This window comes from Doryrhamphus excisus, chromosome 5 (assembly GCF_030265055.1).
Source record: "Doryrhamphus excisus isolate RoL2022-K1 chromosome 5, RoL_Dexc_1.0, whole genome shotgun sequence".
Taxonomy (NCBI): domain Eukaryota; kingdom Metazoa; phylum Chordata; class Actinopteri; order Syngnathiformes; family Syngnathidae; genus Doryrhamphus; species Doryrhamphus excisus.
In genome coordinates this window covers 6,693,361-6,712,855 of record NC_080470.1, presented here as the reverse complement: position 1 = coordinate 6,712,855, position 19,495 = coordinate 6,693,361, and the positions used below count along the sequence as shown (strand labels likewise).

The 19,495-nt window shown below is 39.1% G+C and overlaps 1 protein-coding gene and 1 long non-coding RNA gene across 2 annotated transcripts in view; one reads left to right on the top strand and one right to left on the bottom strand.

Moving 5' to 3' along the window:
- atp11b (ATPase phospholipid transporting 11B (putative)) overlaps window positions 1-18,318 on the top strand; it is a 32,767-nt gene extending 14,449 nt beyond the window's left edge. The window contains exons 16-30 of the mRNA XM_058072232.1: window positions 215-288; window positions 458-561; window positions 1,133-1,314; window positions 1,778-1,981; window positions 2,575-2,728; window positions 3,358-3,460; window positions 3,549-3,694; window positions 3,931-3,990; window positions 4,815-4,942; window positions 5,283-5,421; window positions 6,057-6,080; window positions 7,296-7,361; window positions 7,685-7,788; window positions 7,986-8,151; window positions 14,051-18,318. Coding sequence (XP_057928215.1) covers window positions 215-288; window positions 458-561; window positions 1,133-1,314; window positions 1,778-1,981; window positions 2,575-2,728; window positions 3,358-3,460; window positions 3,549-3,694; window positions 3,931-3,990; window positions 4,815-4,942; window positions 5,283-5,421; window positions 6,057-6,080; window positions 7,296-7,361; window positions 7,685-7,788; window positions 7,986-8,151; window positions 14,051-14,320 — 1,924 coding nt within the window. The 3' untranslated portion in view covers window positions 14,321-18,318. The remainder of the gene's footprint in view (window positions 1-214; window positions 289-457; window positions 562-1,132; window positions 1,315-1,777; window positions 1,982-2,574; window positions 2,729-3,357; window positions 3,461-3,548; window positions 3,695-3,930; window positions 3,991-4,814; window positions 4,943-5,282; window positions 5,422-6,056; window positions 6,081-7,295; window positions 7,362-7,684; window positions 7,789-7,985; window positions 8,152-14,050) is intronic.
- LOC131129097 (uncharacterized) lies at window positions 7,307-10,071 on the bottom strand. The gene is made up of 4 exons (XR_009129747.1): window positions 9,925-10,071; window positions 8,724-8,830; window positions 7,934-8,121; window positions 7,307-7,785 (listed from the first exon to the last, which is right to left on the bottom strand). It is a non-coding gene; the product is annotated as an uncharacterized LOC131129097 (long non-coding RNA).
- Window positions 18,319-19,495: the final 1,177 nt, after the last annotated feature.

Sequence of the window (19,495 nt, the reverse complement as noted above, 5' to 3'; positions counted from 1 at the left end):
ACACAGGGATTGCTGCAGGCTGCAATAGTACTAGCCACAGACGATTGCCGTTGAAACTCATTTATCAACATATGCCGATCACATGATTTTTCATGGTTATCGACCAATACTGAACGGTGGCTGATTGATCGGTGCATCCCTAGAAACTACTATCTATAACATTTTTCAGATATATCTTCCAGTGACAATGAATCATCCCTTCTTGCATTTTCAGGTATAAACTACTCCATGTGTTAGAGTTTGATGCAAATCGCAGGAGGATGAGTGTTATACTGCAGACTCCTTCAGGTATCATCATCACTTTTTGTATTGGTTAAATTAATATTATAAACAAAAGACACTTTTTTAAAGAAACTATTCATGGAATTTTTTTCTGATTTTCTGAAAATGGTACATGGACTGTAGCATATTATTCTATTCACAATGTACAATTTATTTGATTTGCTTTATCTTCAAGGTGGCAAAGTACTGTTTACTAAAGGAGCAGAATCATCTATTCTTCCTTTCACCACCAGTGGTGAAATAGAAAAGACAAGAGTTCATGTCGACGAGTTTGCCTTGGTAAGTAATAAGAACTTGCACAAAACCTCAACACCGTCAAACACCTCCAGGATGAACTAGAACAGGGTTGGTGAGCCAGCAGGCTCTCCCTCAGGCCCAACATTATTGACCTATGACCTCATAAATATTCTTCTGCATGAATGGACCAAAATTCCCACAGATATGCTCTAAAAACATGTGCTTCCTTGCATTTCCAGCTGGTTTAGTTTCACAAGACGGGACCATTTTAATTTTGCAGTGACAACATGGCACAATTACTTTGTCTAAAAATTGATGCTATTCCACAATAAAAAATAAAGAAATATCATATAAGTAAAGGAGGTCTTCAGTATAAAATTGCCTTTTGCTGTGTTTTTGGGATGAGACAGGTTTTCTGTCATCATTCAAATGGCTGCCAGTCTTCAAATTGTATTTGCCTAAACGTGACACTCACTTTTACACTCTTTATTTTTTCCTCTACAATATTTCTTTATGTATCTTGCAAGGTTAACATGGCTTTATTTTTCTGCTCCCCTCTTTTCACTCATTCCTTGCTGTTGTCTCTTTACAAATCACCGCTTTCCCACTGCAGAGAGGGCTGCGGACCCTAGTGGTAGCATGTCGCCACTTCAGCCCAGAGGAGTATATTGAAGTAGACAGGCATCTAAACAGTGCTCGCACTGCACTGCAGCAGAGGGAAGAACGACTGCAAGAGGCCTTCAGCTACATTGAGAGAGACCTGCATCTCCTGGGAGCAACAGGGGTGGAAGACAAGTAAGGTTGCTTTAAATAGATGTTGCTCTTTAAATTCTTACATACAGGCACCCCTCACATTTGAGCAACCATTGGATTATATTTCCTCAAGGGACAATACAGATTAAACTCAGATATAATTTACAGTAGTCGGTGTACAACTCTGAAAATCTTGACGCAACCATTATTGTTTAATTAGCTGGCAATGTTTGGTTTGAGCACATCCAGCACTGCCTTTCTCATGAGCACATAATTCACCTGAATTGTGCATATTGTTACTGAGTTGTCCTCACCTGATGACATCACAAAACAGATGGATTTTATACACCTTGTTCTCCTCAATGTTGAGGACTCCCTACAATTGTTCAATTCAAACCCTTCTTCACACCACTGTATATACTGTACATGTTGATGTACCGTGCTTTGTTTTCAGCTGTGGGTTTTGAAGGAATGGCATGGAGACAATATTTCATGTCTTCCTCAGGCTCCAAGACAAAGTTCAAGAGACCATAGAGGCTTTGCGACTGGCAGGAATCAAAGTTTGGGTGCTGACAGGCGATAAACATGAGACTGCAGTCAGCGTCAGCCTGTCTTGTGGTCACTTCCACAGAACCATGAACATCCTGGAGCTCCTTCAGCAGCGCTCTGACAATGAGTGTGCTGAGCAACTCCGTAGGCTGGCTAGAAGGTACCTTTGTCTTTTTTTTTTAAAGTGCAAATATTATTATTATTATTATTAGGGATGTTTTCATGGATTTGCGACCGACCAGTATCTGCCGATTTATGTGAAATATCAAGTGATCGGCATATGCCAATAAATGATTTTCAACACAAAAGCTAAAAACCTGTGACTACTGTTGCTTTCTGCAGCGATCTCTGCTTGCGGTGTACTGTCTTGACCTAACTACCATCTCCTCCTCCCACATGGAGCCAGTAGCAGGGGTGCAGCCAGGAATTCTGTCCAATGAAAAAAGATCACCTTGCAATTCCCCCCAAAATTACTCATTTTTATTACTAATTTTATGCACACCCTGGCAGCAAAGGGACCCTGGAATTGTCCTGACTTTCCCCCTTAATACGGCAACTTTGGCCAAAAGCACTCAGCATAAATAAACTGAAAAATGTATAATTAATCCATGTGATCGGTATTGACTGATTTCAGTCCTGGATGATCAATAGTGGAATCGGCTGCATAAACTTCTGATCAGAGCATCCCTGATTATCATCATCATGGAATAATTATGTTCATAATAATTTTAACTGTTTTGAATTTGCTCCTAGGATAAAAGAGGACCATGTCATACAGCATGGATTGGTTGTGGATGGGGCCAGTTTATCCTTAGCACTGAGGGAACATGAGAAGCTTTTTATGGAAGTTTGTAAAAACTGTTCAGCTGTGCTTTGCTGCCGCATGGCCCCACTGCAGAAGGCAAAGGTATCTACCTTTTGGTGTATGTTTTAATGCAACTTTTTGTATTTTTTAATGCTGCTGTATATGGGTTCCTTTTAAAATAAATTTCATAGATACTATAAAAACAGACAGCATCCTTATGTCACATTATATTATATTGTCAAAGAGACTTGTTATACAGAGAAAAGAGTATTGCTACTGTCGTGCAAACAATTCTTAGTGAAAGAAACGACAGTTTCTTGAAGCTCCATATGGACAATGTAGCAATTAGTACTCTACCTGGGAGGGGGCTACATCTGTGCAGGAGACGATATTTATAGTTGCCTGGTTGCCATGTCAGACACCTCTTCAGTTGTCTAATTTTCATTACAATTCCCAACACGACTTTTGCGTTTGAAGCTTTGCATTTTATACCTTTTAACCATGATAATGTACAAATAAAATTGAATCTTTAGAGTTGTATCTAGTTCAAATTTGGTTTATTAGAAAGTACTGTGTAATCATGATGGACAACCTAAAACATGGCACATTCATTATTTAAATCTGAAAATGAATCCTCATTTCCCACAAAGCAACAGTTGAGATAAAAAGTAATTTTTTCCCATTGCAAAATTGACTCATTGTTCATGTAAGTCTTGCTATGTGTTGTCCAGGTGGTGCGTCTTTTAAAAAGCTCTCCAGAGAAACCAATCACCTTAGCTGTAGGGGATGGAGCCAATGATGTCAGTATGATTCAGGAAGCCCATGTTGGCATCGGTAAACACCCTATACACAACACTTTCAGCTCTCACACTGTACTTGAATGTTGTTTTTGATTACTTTTGTGTCTGTGTGTGGTTTACAGGCATTATGGGAAAGGAAGGTCGCCAGGCCGTGAGAAACAGTGACTATGCAATTGCCAGATTTAGGTTTCTGGCTAAACTACTGTTGGTCCACGGTCACTTCTACTACATTCGAATAGCCACACTTGTACAGTACTTTTTCTATAAAGTAAGTCTTACTATTGTGACAGGCCTTAATATGACTTAGACTTAATATGAACCTAGGAATATAAGAGGAACGATTTATTATTTCCATTTGCACAGTATTAACCAATTTTTTCCTCGTTCAAGCAGAACATTTTTTCCTGAATTTAAATTTGATACATGTTTGTCGTGGGAACCAATGTGCCATAATACTGTATTACATTTTCAGTAGTTTGAATCTGATTTTTTTTTCTTTTGTAGAATGTGTGTTTTATCACACCCCAGTTTTTATACCAGTTCTTCTGTCTGTTTTCACAACAAGTAAGTCTCTTTCCCCTTGATTGTCATTGTTGACTGTAAAGCCTCTTTTTAATGTTGCACAATGTCCTACAACTGCACTCAGAATGATTGCAACCCTTTGTGAAGTTTGTTTATCTTAAAAGTTGAAGTAATTAGGTAACAATAAACCTACAAATTAAAAACTATGTGATGTTACATTGGGGGTTGGATCAAGTGCAACTGTAAGAAGCTGCAAAGTTCAAATCATTGCAATGCATTTTGAGTTAAGGTCGAGGTCTCTTTTTGTATTTAACCATTTCCATCATATTCTGTATGTGATAAAATAACTTAAAAAACTGGGGTCATCCATACATCTATGGTCAAAAAATGATGAGGCCACCCTTGTTTCTTCTGTTTTATTGATCCACTAAATGTACATTTATTTGGACAATATAATGATGATAACAAAAACAGATTATAGTAGTTTAATTTAAGAGCTGATATTTAGAATAATGCCAAAAATGTAACTTTTGTTTGCTAATGTTGTCAGTTAGTTATATTTGTCCAAACAAAGCTACCTTTAGTTGTACCAGGTATTTAAAAAAAAAAAACAAGGGTGGTCTAATGATTTTTCCATGACTGTATAAATCATGCCATTATTACTTGACAAAACCAGCAGGTAGGTCACTGACAGTTGATCATTCACACTTCAGTTTTATGCTGCCATTTCTGTTACAGTAGTGCGATATTAAATGTATACGGTGTGAATTATTGTTAAATTTATGTGTGTAATATGACTCTTTGTTTGGCATTTGTGAATTTCGTCCAATGGATTATTGTTTAGTGAAATACATTCTGTCTTCTAGACTCTATATGACAGTGTTTACCTGACACTGTACAACATCTGCTTTACCTCACTGCCCATCCTGGTGTACAGTCTGTTTGAACAGCTAGTTCATCCACATGTCCTGCAGACTAAACCAGGACTGTACAGGTGAGATAGTACAATTCACCGTTTATAATACTTAAATGATGTTTAAAATGTACTATTCTTCACCAATGGAGTCACAGCATTAATAAAAGTATATATCTGTGTTATCTGTCTTGGTTAGCCAATAAGGCTGTGAATTCTCGTTTTACCAGTTAGTGCATGTTGGAAATGGATGGTAATTGTTTAGTATATTTCAAACATGCTTAACAATGTTAAGTTGAAGTACACCACATGGTTACACTTGCACACTATATGTCCAAGGATAATCATGTTGTTCTATTGTAGAATTTCCATTAGGATATTTGAAAGTGATTGATTTGTTCTTATTGTATGTTTCTTTCAGAGACATTAGCAGGAACTCTCTGCTATCTTTTCGGACGTTCCTCTATTGGACTCTCTTGGGCTTCTGCCATGCCTTTGTCTTCTTCTTTGGATCCTACATACTGATGGGAGAAGACACCACACTTATGGGCAATGGACAGGTGTGTGTGCGCTTATGTTGTTATGTTGTTATGTTGTTATGTTATGCAGGTGTGATGCATTTGTCAGATCTCAAAAATAAGAAATGTAAAGGGGTTTTTCCTCAAGGTGTTGCAAGGCAATAACTGCATGAGCCATGATGCTGATTTTGATAGCTGGTCGGCTGCATATTTTACAATCACTGACTTTTTAAACTCTCTATTTCCTCTCCAAACTGTCTTTTTTTTTGCTAAAACTTTTGTCATTTAGGCGGTTGTGTTTAATACATTTTATTTATCCATCCATCCATTTTCTATGCCGCTTATCCTCAATAGGGTTGCAGGGGTATGCTGGAGCCTATTCCAGCTGACTTTGGATGAACACCCTGGACTGGTCGCCAGCCAATCACAGGGCACACATAGACAAACAACCATTCACACTCTCATTCATTCCTACGGACAACTTAGTCACCTATTAGCATGTATTAACTAACATTTTATTTATATCACTGCTTATTTGCGTTTAATCTTGCATGTGTTTACTTTTTTTTATTGTCCTAACTGTATTTGCTTATATTGCTGACTTTCCGCTTGTCTTCTCTTCCATCTTTCATTGATTCCTCTTTCTCCTTCTGTTCTCATGATGTGCATGCTTTCAGATCTTGCGAGCTAACAGGCAGCTGGTAAGCATCAACTCAACATTTGAAAGCATCTCAAACAGGGCCAGTCAATTAGGAGATGTTTTAAGGATTAATTAAGTCTTTCTATTGACAGTATTGTTGTTTAAAGGGGACCTATTGTGCTTTTTCCACTTTTCTGACCTATGAATGTTGTATTCTCGTGTTGAATGATGCCAAAGTTTCAGATAATGAGGTTTGCACATTTGCAAGTGAACCGTGAAAGAAGTTTGGGATGGCTCTGAACGCTCGGTTTGTTATTGAGAGTTGTTTCTAACACCAGGTCTTTGTGACATCACAGTGTGCTGACAGTGAGTACAAACTGTATGCTACATTAAAGTCACAATGGAGTGCCACAAACAATAACTTATAATAACAATAAAAATAGGCCAGATACATTTGGATCATGGAGAAGGATGTAGTGAGAAACAACATTTGGCTGTTTTAATGGCACAAATGTCTCATAATAATTTCCTCCACCAGCCACAATGGATAATGTCAAATAATGCAGTGGCACTTTTAGTGTGGTGTATTATTAAGTTGTTGTCATTGTATTTGTCTAAACAAATTTACCTTTAGTTGTACATTAAAATGAAGAAACTGGGGAGAAAAAAAATCATCCCTGTATTGAAGCATAGAATTTTGTGTGTGTATTTTGTGTTGTTATAGTGGTAATACCTTGTAGTAGTATCCAACTATGACGTGATCATGCATTTCTATTTCTTTGAAAGGTAATGACAATATGTGATTTGAATTAACAGTTTTTTTGCAGTGCTCTTAAAATTCTTGTCTTCACACAGTTAGACATTGAAGTTTTCTTACACTAAATTGTGGCTCTGACACCATGGTTAACCAATTTCCAGTCATCACCATACAACATAATGTCACTTCGAAACATCAGCCAAAGTTTTGTAATGTCTGGAGCCTCATTTGCTCATGTTTATTGGACTGTTCTACTGGGAATCTTATATACTGGAAAACACTGGATACTGACTCTATAATCAGGATACATAAAAGACTGCACTAATAACTAGCCTTGGCTAATTTTTGCCTTACTCAGTGCTGTGATTACCTTATGTTACCTTGTAGTCATGATGGTCTAATATGACTATGAGTATAATTTCAGATATTTACAATGGACAGGTGATGAAAAGTGACTAAGCTTTGTTTAATCACAAAATAATTCTATGTACAGCTAATACTTTTATCACTGTTTTACAGATGTTTGGAAACTGGACATTTGGAACGCTGGTCTTTACAGTTATGGTCATAACTGTCACTTTAAAGGTACATAACTGAAGCTTTTGCTTTTAATTCTAGGTTTAACTGGCATAGTACTTGTATTGTTTTCCCTGCATCTGGTTGGTAGGCTACTTGCACCATAGTTTTAGAGAAGTGATTTTTTTTCTTATCTGACTGTATACATGATGTATGCACCCTGCTTACAATTGTGTAGTGGTACCTGGTAGTGATTTGCGCAATGGTAGCAGGTTTTATGTGTCAATTTTGCTAAGGTCTTTGTTGTGGCATTGAGGCAAATTATTACAGTACTAAGCTGCAGATAAATGTATCTTACACCATGCTCACTGTTGTCTCTCCTTTAATAACAGCTTGCATTAGAGACTCATTTCTGGACATGGATGAACCATTTTGTGACATGGGGGTCAATAGCCTTCTATTTCATCTTCTCTCTCTTCTATGGTGGCATTATCTGGTAAGAAAAAAAGTTATTTGTTGTGAGATATAATTTATAGTTTAGAAAAATTCCATTCTTGCATTTTCTTTTGATTCCTAATGTAGGCAATGTGTTCATTTTCATAGCCAACATTTCTACACAACCTTGGACCTTTCATCGTTACCCAGGTTTTAAGATCATCCTTTCATGTACGTATTTGTCTTTTTCTCTTTCAGGCCATTCCTCCACACCCAGGATATGTACTTTGTTTTTGTTCAATTGCTGTCCAGTGGCTCAGCCTGGTTTGCCATCATCATCATTGTCATAACTTGCCTCTTTCCTGATGTGGTGAAGAAGGTTTTGTACCGACATCTGAAACCCACCAGCACACAGAAGAGTCAGGTAGAGTGGGGAATGAAGGAATCAGGGACATTAATTATAACCTGTTCTGCTTTCAGTTTTTCACACATTTTATCCTGCAGGTTTTACTCTCAAGATGCAGTTAACATTTACTTTAATTATGTTTTGTACCAATACGTTTTAGTTTTGGCTTGGAGTCACGTACGCCACATGGAGCCAGCACAATGCTGTAATTGCCCTTTTGTTGTATGCAGTCATGTATTTCATGTTACATGTCTGAAAATGTCACAAGGGCCTTAGAAAGTGCAAGAAAAGATAAGGAAATACAGTGATAGTACATATTCTGCATTTTTTTTGCTGTTTGTAACCCACTTATCAGAGAGCGAGCATGGTGCAAGGCGGTGGACTACACAGCATGACATCCACTTGATACTGTGCACAAACACAGTGTATCGAAGTGTGCATGTGCATTTTTCAGTATGAGTATTTGTATAGCAGGAAACTTCCAAATCTTTTGCTTCTGAGAAAAATCATCCTCTCCAATCTTGTCCGTCTTTGTTCTAAAGTTTGTCCTGTTATGTCCTTGTGTGTATGTGATTTTCTTAATGTCTAACCTCTTGTGTATTCTGTTACTCCTTTCTCGGTGTAGATGTATTCCAACCGTGTGGCAATAGGTGATGACTTCATCGCTCTTCAACCTCTGTCCAGAGCCAAGAATCAGCTGGGCAAAATTAGGTAGAGGACATGAGACAGAATCAGCCCTGGGTTTAAACATGCTGCATTAAAAAATCAAACGATCGCAAAAACATGTCTCCAAGGAGGGCTTTGATGAAAAGCAATATTTCTATATCAGCAGAATAGTATTAATGCAAATGCACTTTCAGGCATTTACACTACTTTAGCTTGGTTAAAACTAATGGGTCTGGCATCCCTTTCTTGGTTATATCTAAAGCAGAAACAATCACCTTTAATAATGATCCTGAATAATAGGTGTGCTATATTTCAGATAATTTACTATACGACAGTCATCCCTCGCTGCATTGCGGTTTGAACATTGCTCTATTGTGGGCTTTTAAAATGTATTAAAAATGTATATATGATCGCTGTTTTGTGGTGCACTATGGTTCATTATTAGTAAAAAAAATATTGAAAGACAAGTCATACGTAGTATTCATGAGACATTACATTACCTTGACTTGCATTATGTGTGGAAGTAGTGCATTTGAGGCTTTTTACTTTGACCTTGTTCTCCCAGAATAAATAAATTGGAGGCCAACTACTTTATCAGTTGGTTGCTGTGGAGTCCATCTCATGAATCCCTTTCCGATATCCTGCAGCCTGAGCATAAGAATTGCGTAATGTGGTGAAAACAAAGCTGGCAGTCGTAGTATGTTCGTGTACGCCAGATGCATGTCAGCCTGGCTGTCCACTATATCAATCAAGTGAAAAATGTCATAGTGAGGATGGATCACAGACTGACTTTTTTTTTTTTAACTATGTTCGTGATACTAATTCAACAAGGAACTTTCCTGTGTGAGTTATGTCTTGATATCACTTATCATGTCTGCTAAAGTAGATAATAGATGTATAAAGGGTGCTAGAGGGGTACTATTGGATGTCTAGAGGGCTCTAATGACATTAAAAAAATATTAATTTTAATATTGTAAAAAACTCTTATCTATGAATATTCCATTTAGTAATATTGAATTCTATCAATTAACTGCGATCAACGAGGGATGACTGTACATTGTGGCATAGAAAATGTAATCTACTGAACTTAACACTGAGTAGGTATTAAAATTAAATGCTACCAACCTTTTGAAATTAGAAACATTGCTTATTAAATAAGCACTCCTGATTATGAATAATAAACCCCTGCTAAAACGTTTCCCAGGTCAGAACTTGAATCAGTTCTTCTAAGTGTTCATCTTTAGCAGCATGCAGATACGTGTGCTGTATTGTTGAAACAGGGACCTCTTTGTGGCTTTGTTGCTGCATGTACTGAAAAAGCCACAAGCCAATCAGCATTCTCTCTGATTGGGGTAGAGAGGATGAAAGATAAAGAGGGGTTTTATTGAGGGTGATCAAAAGCAGAAGAAGTTGACATCAATCATCTCAGTTTCTGCATGTCTTGCTTTAAGTAAGAACTGCAAAAAAATGCTAAGATCATTTCATTTGTGATTTAGTGGCATGCTTTCATTATTCCCTTTTCCTTTGCATGATGCTGTACAAATTGAATGGATGAATGACTGTTGAATCCCCTCAGTAGTTTTTTTCTCCCTTGAGTAATACAATACACTGTTACCGAGTCATATAATAAGGGCCCTACTGAACACTGGCATTCCACTTACCCCTAAATTAGATTGGATGGTCAGATTTTCCTGCTGACCATTTGTAAGAGGTTGGCATGTCATCATAGTCTTACAGTACAGTCCAATACCATCCCCATGATCTCTAGCATGGTCGATCCAACACCCTTAAATGCTATGCCCTCTTAAAAATTCCTTCCACCAGTCTAAGTTGTCCACTTGCATGGTTTCAGCTGGACCACAGAGCAAGACTGAGACACTCACAGCTGCATGACTCTTGGACCAGTCAGACCCACCATAAACACAAGCATGGTACTGTTGTCTTATACGCATGATAAGGCTCTACCACTTTCAGACTAATGAATTTGATTTTTTTTTAAATTGCAGATATCAGAATTATTGGACAAGGAAATTTATAACCTCTCGTCTATCTTTCTTTATATACTGTATAACAATATTTTTTAGTTCTGAAGTACTTGCAGATAAATGGTGCCTACAAAGTTCTAACTTTTGGTAAAATGCTTCCATCTCATTAGAGTAGTCATTTAATCTAATTGATTCAGTTACGTTGAAGTAATTCCACTATCTATAGCTATGTAATTAGATTACAGTTGGGTAATTACAAAAGGCTCTCATGGGTTTTTATTGTTTGCCTGCTCTGATAGTCTCGGTAGCAGGTTAAAAGGTTTGCATACAAAAAGATTTCCTCTTATCTCTGCCAGACACCGCCAGAGCCCTTCCCTTGATACATCTTTTTATGCCTGCAGCTGCCATTATGGTTATTAGTTCTTTTAACAGTCCTAAATTCCCAATTAATCTGCTGACTGCTCATGCACTATACCACTGACAAACATGTACACATTAACATTTATTGGCAAGCTGTTACTTCAGTCTTGGAGGTCTTAAAGTGAATTTTAACCAAATTCAACATTGGCAGTCAGATGACATAGCAGACATTGGTTACCATTTACTGTACGTGTTGCAGCATTTGCAAAAAATTCTCTGACAACAGCAAAAATATGTAATATGTGATACATATGCCGCCTGATAATTTAAAGTTAATGATCTGACTGGCTCAATTTGTTCGTTGCCATTTTAGTATCCGATGTAATGATTGACATGGCCTAGCAATGAGCTGTTCTACCCAGCCAGCAGGGCTCACTGTAAGCATCTTATGTCCTTCAGATGGAAAAGGGTGAGAGTTCAGTCGGCCCAGAATATGACTCTGTTAAAGCCCAGCAGCGCCCAGGGGAGGACAATTGGCACCTGCTAGCTGCTTATCCTCCCCCTGCTACTCCCAGCCCAGACCCCTGCTCCCCTAGGTAGTAACTCTACCATTGTACTGTACTATCATTGCCCTAGACCATTATGACTGTACTTGTGGACCAATCCTCCCATGCTTGTTAGCCCAACCCTTTAATTTGATTTGTAATTTGGTTTTATAAATTGGTCTAGCATGGTGACAACCTCACGTCCAATATGAATGTTCTCACCTAATCGTGATTAAACCCAATCACCCTACTCTTACTAAATATTTTCATCTGCATCTATCAAGCTGTCACTGACCATGTCCCTGTGTGTACCCAACCATGGTGAACCACAAATTTCCCTAGCCTGGTCCCTGATCCCGTTTACCCCTCTTTGTTTATTTGTTTATATTATATTTGTTTATATTGTTTTCATTTGAGTAAGGGAGAATGCTGCTGGCATGCTGAAATATGTCTTTTGTAAGTTGTGTGTGTGTGTGTGTGTGTGTGTGTGTGTGTGTGTGTGTGTGTGTGTGTGTGTGTGTGTGTGTGTTAAAATTTTCAGAGTTGCTGTTTTCTGTTTACTAGCTGAGGGTAATGTTGGCCTGTCACTGAGGTTTCTCAGCTTCCCATGGCACTGTTTTTTTGGGACTGACAGCAACCTTTTGGATGACTAATATTATGCAGTACTATTGTGAAATGACCACAGAACCTACCTTGACGAGTTAACATTGTCTTAAAATGGTCTTCTAGAGCACCTTCGCATTTTGTCCTTGACACAGTAACTTTTCAGTTACAATTCAGATTGTAGCGGTTCTCCATTTGTCTGCTGTTGCCACTGATTTACAAACCCAAGTCCACATAGACTTGGTGACTGATTGCTGTTCCGCAGATAAATTCACAGCCTCATCCGGTTAGAGGTTACAGAATCGATCAACTTTGTGTAAATTATAGGCTGACAGTTCAAGGCCACATGACTGAAAATGAATGTTCAAACACTTGTGTCCTGTAGTTTGGATACATTTATTTGTATTTGTCACCGAAATGTATAGTTTGTTGTCTCTTCTGAAATGTACTGTATTCGGCCATGTTCTGTACGTGTGATTTCAGACCGGTCATGAACGCCTCCGTTTCACTCCCTGGTTGCTGCAGTGCATATATTGGCACCTCTGCCACCTTGTGGCTGTTTTTTTTCAGCTTAAAACTGCAACAAACGTGCTCTCTTTTATTGTGGAGTTGCATCATCACCTCTCGTGCAGAAAGACGTATCAGTACGACTTTGGTTGAATAAAACTTATAAATAGGTCTTTCGTAGCAAATGAGTTACCAGCCACTGGCTTAATCCTATTAGTCATGGAATTTATTTCTATAGTATTGTTCCTTGTACTTTAATAGAAATGGCTGCTGAATTGTGAGGCATATGTGCTCACTTTTGTGGCATAATGTATATGTCTTAGAAATGCACAGCCACACGTAATTTCCTACAAACCTGTTATAGTTTGTGTATATAGTTGTAAATTCTACCTCAGACAAAGTTTGGAAAAAATTCTTAGTGTGTGAAATATGTGTCTGTGTGTTTTTTTTAACCTTGAGCAATTTTGTCACAAAATCAGATAAATACCTCCTATGAATCACTGGCCTTGCTCATAGTTATTTTATGATGTGGGAAATGGATTGGATTGTGAGTGATGGATCACAGCTATGACAAGTTGACCTGCACGGAGCTTCTAGAGGCAACTCTGCCACAGCTAATCTTGGTCTCTGTGTGTAGTCACGTTAAAATGCCATGCATGGACTCACTGCTGTGAGAGTTGATGCATCCAAGGCTATATAGTATCTCAGTAGATAGGGGAACAAAAAGGGTAGCCATTCATTTTACTTTATCAAGTAATTCTTTTAACTTATTATCAGAGGGTTTCATGTTGATTGTGTTTTTTTTTTCATTCATTTACAATGCATACATCAGGTTATTACAAGTGATTGATGAGCTTGAATGAGATTACACAACATGCCCAAAGACTTTATTCTGAATGTTTGTTTACGAATCCTGTGGCTTTTTGGATTAATTTGAACCATTCCTGTGTCATTCATTAGCATGCTTTCAGTGTCCCTCCCCTGTGACAGCATGCAATGTGTCATCTAGCTGGTTGTTTACCTCATTTTGTGTTTGACAATGACAGTGACACTGTTTGTGTTGCTAATGAATTCTTCTTTCTCCCTCTTGTCTACTCTGCTCTCATCATCTCTTCTTTTTTTTCCATTTTGTACGATTCCTATTGCTCTTTTTATTCATCATATGACATTCTCTTAACCTTTCACATCACCTTTAATTTAACATCCATCTCATCCCTTTTCTCTGTCCCTCTGGGCTTTGCCTTCCTGCAGTCTCTATCAGTCGCCCAGGGCCAGGCCCTCAGCTGTGTGGACTCCTTGTGCTGCTACCAACATGGGCAGAGCGGCTGTTCCCGCCTGGCCCACCTCCTGGAGCAAATGACCGGGTCGTGCTCTACCACTGGCAACCATTGCCACACATCCAGCCGCAACAACAGGTGGGGAGGACGACGACGGCAGGAAATGATTTTGAATCCAGATGAAAGTCCATCGCCACATGGTTTTGAATATTCAGCCTGCAGGCCTGAATGTTTCAGTTCATAATGTGGCTCCAGTTCTAATGTAAGTCTTTGTGCAGGTCACTAGTAGGTCCAGTATAAGACGATGGGTAATGGTCTTTTCAGTGTTCTTGGTGGCTGCTTATAGCGTGTGGTGAACCTGAGGGGTATCACTAATCATGATGGACATCACTGATGTACTTCCATAGATCTAACAACTGTAGTGAGGGGACCAAACCGAAAGCTTCCACTTATATCAACACTTATGTATCACCCACAATATATTAACTACACCATATACCCAAAATGATAAGAGACTCAAGTGAGTCATGATGGTCACACCTAGCATGTTGTTGTGAATATCTGGCAGCCAGGCCACTTCTAGTATAGAGGCCTGTCATGATATACGGGCATGCAGCAGGCATCAGTATTACACTATGTAACCTGTTTTCTGTATTGGCCATTCATTAGTGTTGGTATATCTTGACACCTTCTGTATCTTTGTCTTTACTATGTATGCTACGGTCTCCGTCATGTTTGCTTCCCCCCCAATTGTTTCTGTCTAATACGTTAAATGAAGACATTACTCTTGAAATGTCAGTTGGTCTGTTTAGCCACATTTCAGGGACACCTATTATGCACTTTAACGGACTCCATTATATGTGTAACATGATGCAGACGTATACCTTTTCAGATCATGTCATACCTTGTCACAAGAGCACTTCTCCAAGAGGCTAAATAGGGTCAACTGGTGACTGAAATTCAGGACTTCAGTGGCCAGATTTAATGAAGACATGATTGCTTTATTATATAGTGATGCTATACAGGTGGTCCTCGGTTTACAGCGTTCTGTGCTTCTATGAATAACATTAAAAACTTTAATTTTGGTTCATAAACACAAGGCTCACTTGAAAACGAGTTATAGTGCGACAGAATTCACTATGCGCTTATTATATATTGGCCACATTTGTTTGAGTTGCTTAACTATCATGGCCATCGAGGCTAAAGATCATTTTGTAACGTCTACTCAGACGTTGCAAGGATGACTAGGAGGGGTCGATCAATATTTTTACTGCAAAAGCTAGAGATGCTACTGTTGGCCGAACCATGCCAAAACAACATCAGACAACTCAACTGTTCTTATGTATAACCATGACTGCAACACATAATTGATGTGGTCAAATTACCACCAAGTAGTCATGGCTTGGTTAACATCATTAATCCATTATAAAAGTTCCAACTCTAACCAAGGGTTGACTCTAACCAAGACCAAGGCAAGTTTTCCCATAGGAAATAATGTCAACCAATTCCAGACACCCAAACATTTTAACACAATTTATAGACAATAATTATAGCTTTACATGCAAAAAATTAAACTTTTACTTTTAGCAGAAGAGATTACGCTTGGAGGCCAATCACTTTTTTTTGTTGTACAGTTTGACATGACATGAAATGAAGAAATTAACATTTAACCATGGACCAAAAGGACAAAGAGAGGTGGTGTGTAGTTTACATACCTCTGAAACGACGACTTCTTCTCTTTAAGCCGTAAAATTGGGAGGTCTTGCATTCTTGTCTTGGTTAGTGTCCATCGATTTCTTTTTTATTTTCAAGGCAAACTTTAGACAAAAATTTTTGATGTTAACCAAAAAAAAACGCAGTAACCGGGGCGGATGTTAACTGAGGTACCACTGTATGTGATTGCGACATAATATTTTTCTAGACCATTTTGATACATCAGCATAATACATACCCAATGCTGCGCTTTAGTGTGTTATACACAGTAAACATAAAACCCAAGTAAGATAGAATAAGGTTTTTGTTTGTCTGTCAGCCCTTTACAGCCTCACATCACACCCTCCTGTCCCTCTTGACCATCTCGGTAGGAAAACATAGTTACTGCAGCGCAGGATGCTGGCCACAGGCGACAACGCAGGTGTCAAAGAAGGTTTCCATGATGAACAAACAAGATATGCCCCCTTATGTTTGTCACACCTCTTGGCCCAGTCCAAATGTCACGTCACTTTCACACACGCACACCTTTTGAAATGGAATCTCCCCATCACTATCCAAGCTTTACGTCGTAAACATGACTATTTTTGGAAGCATATAGTTGGTACGACTCTTTATTGAATTGGACAAGCTAGAGTAGTTTGATGAGAAATCAAAACAGGGTCACAGCCTTAATGTATGTTTTTGTTGCGTTTAAAACCTCTTAGGGCATGTTTATTTTTTTGTAATGTTTGGTGGTGCAGGCGCTGGTGGAATCGTAATCGTTTTACAGTTTCAAACTTCCTGCAACGGAACATGAATGTCCACGCTGTCATTGCATGGGAGCTATTGCTGCCTTGGTGTTGTGTATACTCTGTAAACGTGTGTGTTGGTGATCACTGTCCTTGTTCTGATGTTTGAAATCCCCATGATGTTTTCTGACCACTCCCATTAATTATTCATGAACTCCACGTCCTCCCCTCCAGCCGTAGGCTTTGTCTTGTCACAAATCTGCCTGTCCCGTTTTCTTCTTTTTGGGGGTTCATGTCCTCACAGTGTGTCCTTTTCCGTGCTTTATTACTGCTATTGTTTTTATTCTGTCCTGTGGATCAGCGTTGTTATTGGTTCCGAGAGGTTTCTGTTGAACCCAGTTGTGGTGGACAGTCGCACAAGTGCATTTGCCTCCAGTCAAAACGTCATTTGAGTCACCAGCCTATTTAAAGCCACTGGGTTGGCCTGTTTTCGGATTCAGCAGGTCTTAAAACGGTTGTCTTCATCCTAGCAAAGAGACTAAACTGAAGGGTAAAATTAGTAGTCGGCCATAAAGCTGATATAGTCATGGAAAAATGATTACACCACCCTTGTCCAAACAAATGTACCTTTTAGTTGTACCAGATTAAAAATGGATCAACAAACTGAAGACACTTGGGTGGTCTAATCATTTCTTCCATGACTGTTTGTTTAGTGCTGATTGCAAGAATGTTTTTGGTGCCTTTTTTTTAACCATCATTTCTCTTTATCATTGCTGCTTTCATTTTGGGTTGAGTAGTTTGAAGTCTCCTCTCTAAGAAAAAGACAATTGAGTAGGTTGTTTACTATATTGGCACTTTTTCAACAGCCGTCAATCCTAAATGGTAAATACCACATCCATTTTGGATGTCTCTAAAGGTAAAATCCAATCCTAAATCCTTGATGCGGACTTCTTCTTACACCCTGGTGAGATCAAATTCAACAGTGGTTCTCACCTGGCCCCATGGAGAGTTATTCAGCAGTTGCGTTTCTTTGTTTGTTTAGTTTATTAGTTCATTTCAAACATGAAAAAAAATACAACAAAACAACCAAAATCAATACAAAATAAAAGAAAATATATATGTATATATACGTACAGTATGTATATATACGAAAGGGAGTGGGAAGAAGTCAAAACTTATCTAGTGCCACCCCACTCACCACCCAAATTCCAACCTCATCCCAACAAAAACATGCATTATTCCTTATCAACACAGGAAAACCCCAAAAAATGCTCATATATTAAGTCAGCAATGTGTAGGGTGCGTTATTTGGGGACTCGATTTAGTGGAATTATACAGTATTACAGTAATACATGGATGGCCAGTGGACTAGTTTGTTCTGTGTAATATTGTTCAAAAACCAAGTCATCTGTGTGAAAATGTTCAAATCATTTGGCAAAAGTTGGGTGTTTGAAAGCAGAGGTTGGAATATGTATTTGGATTTCTGCTTGGCATCTTCTGATTTCAAAATAAAAGAATATATTTAAATAGAATTAAGAAGAAATTGGTGAAATATTTGCTCATCATATTATTTATGGACATATGAATGAGGCGGGACTTTTTGTACTCAACTGTCATCATATGAAATTATTCACAATGATTCACTGATCCATTCATCATTGTCACATCCTGTTCCTGCCTGCTGGTCGGGGTCATAATGACTAATTAACAGACAACCGTGTGTTAACTAGTCCTGCCGACCCCCCCACCCCACCCGCCACCCCCCACCCCACCCTGCCACAACTTGGGCCTCCTAACGCTTAGTTCCTGCTGCATCGTTTCAGGTCTTGGAGTGACCCAGACTTGTACTCCAACGATCGTAGCATCCTGACGCTGTCTCCAATCGAGGCCACCCACTGCTGAGCCACACCCCCCCCCCTCCCATCCCTCATACCATCTTATAAGCTTGCTTACGTCAAAAAGAAAAATAAAGTGGACTCAACAGGAGCGTCCATCTAATGAAGCCAAAGGACTTGGAGCGGTTGTGCACCTTAACAGTTTAAGGCCCTCAGCACGTGAACATTTGGGGAGTGGTGACACTCCAGGGGGGCCTTGGAGACGGAGGTGTTCTATCGTGTGGCATTGCTTCCAAAAATAAATTAAAAAACATTTGCTGCTCCAAGCACACTTCCACATGCACTTTCATGTCTGGTTCAGATGGAAAGAGCGCCCAATGGTAGCATCCTGCAGTTCTCTGAACGTCCACATTGCTTTGGACCTCCATGTTGATACCAAAGAGGACGTCTTTTTGTGCCTGCTTGCACACGGCGCTTATGCTGCTTTCTCCTTTTGACTGTTCTGGCCTCCGTTTCCACGGCGTCTGTTGATGAAGCCATACCTTTTTTTTTTCAGGAAGCTCCCTTCTTATTGCTCGATTCTTGAAGGTACTGTAAATAGCTGCTGTGTGTTTGTCCACCCCCCCCCCCCCTTTATTGCCTTCCTCAGTCAGCCATGTGACCAAAGGCGTCTGTACATTAAAGACCATGATGCTTGAACGATACTTCCTCCTAATCAAACAACGGTACGCCGAGTCCGGCATGCTTTTTAATGGCCAGATGCCTTTAGCGAGTCACAGCTGATGCATGCGGACTCTGACGGACGAATGTTTACGAGTTTTAACAGATAAATGTGCTTCTACGGCCTCGCATATCAAAGTCATTCTTTTGCTTTCTCAAGTCAAGTCATTGTTTATTTGCTTAGCATTGTTGTGTCAGATGTTATGTTTGTCTTCCCATTGCTGATGACGTGTGTGTGTGCATGTTTGTGTGCACGAGACTGGGGGTCCTTTCGTGACCTCTTGTGAGACCTCATATGATGTCACACGCTGCCCCCCCACCCCCCCTCAGGTGCCCCGTTTTTTTCATTGTCATTGTCCTTTGCTGCTTTTTTTCAAAAAGAAAGGAAGATTTGACCCAAGGGAGGCGTTTTAGTGAGACTCC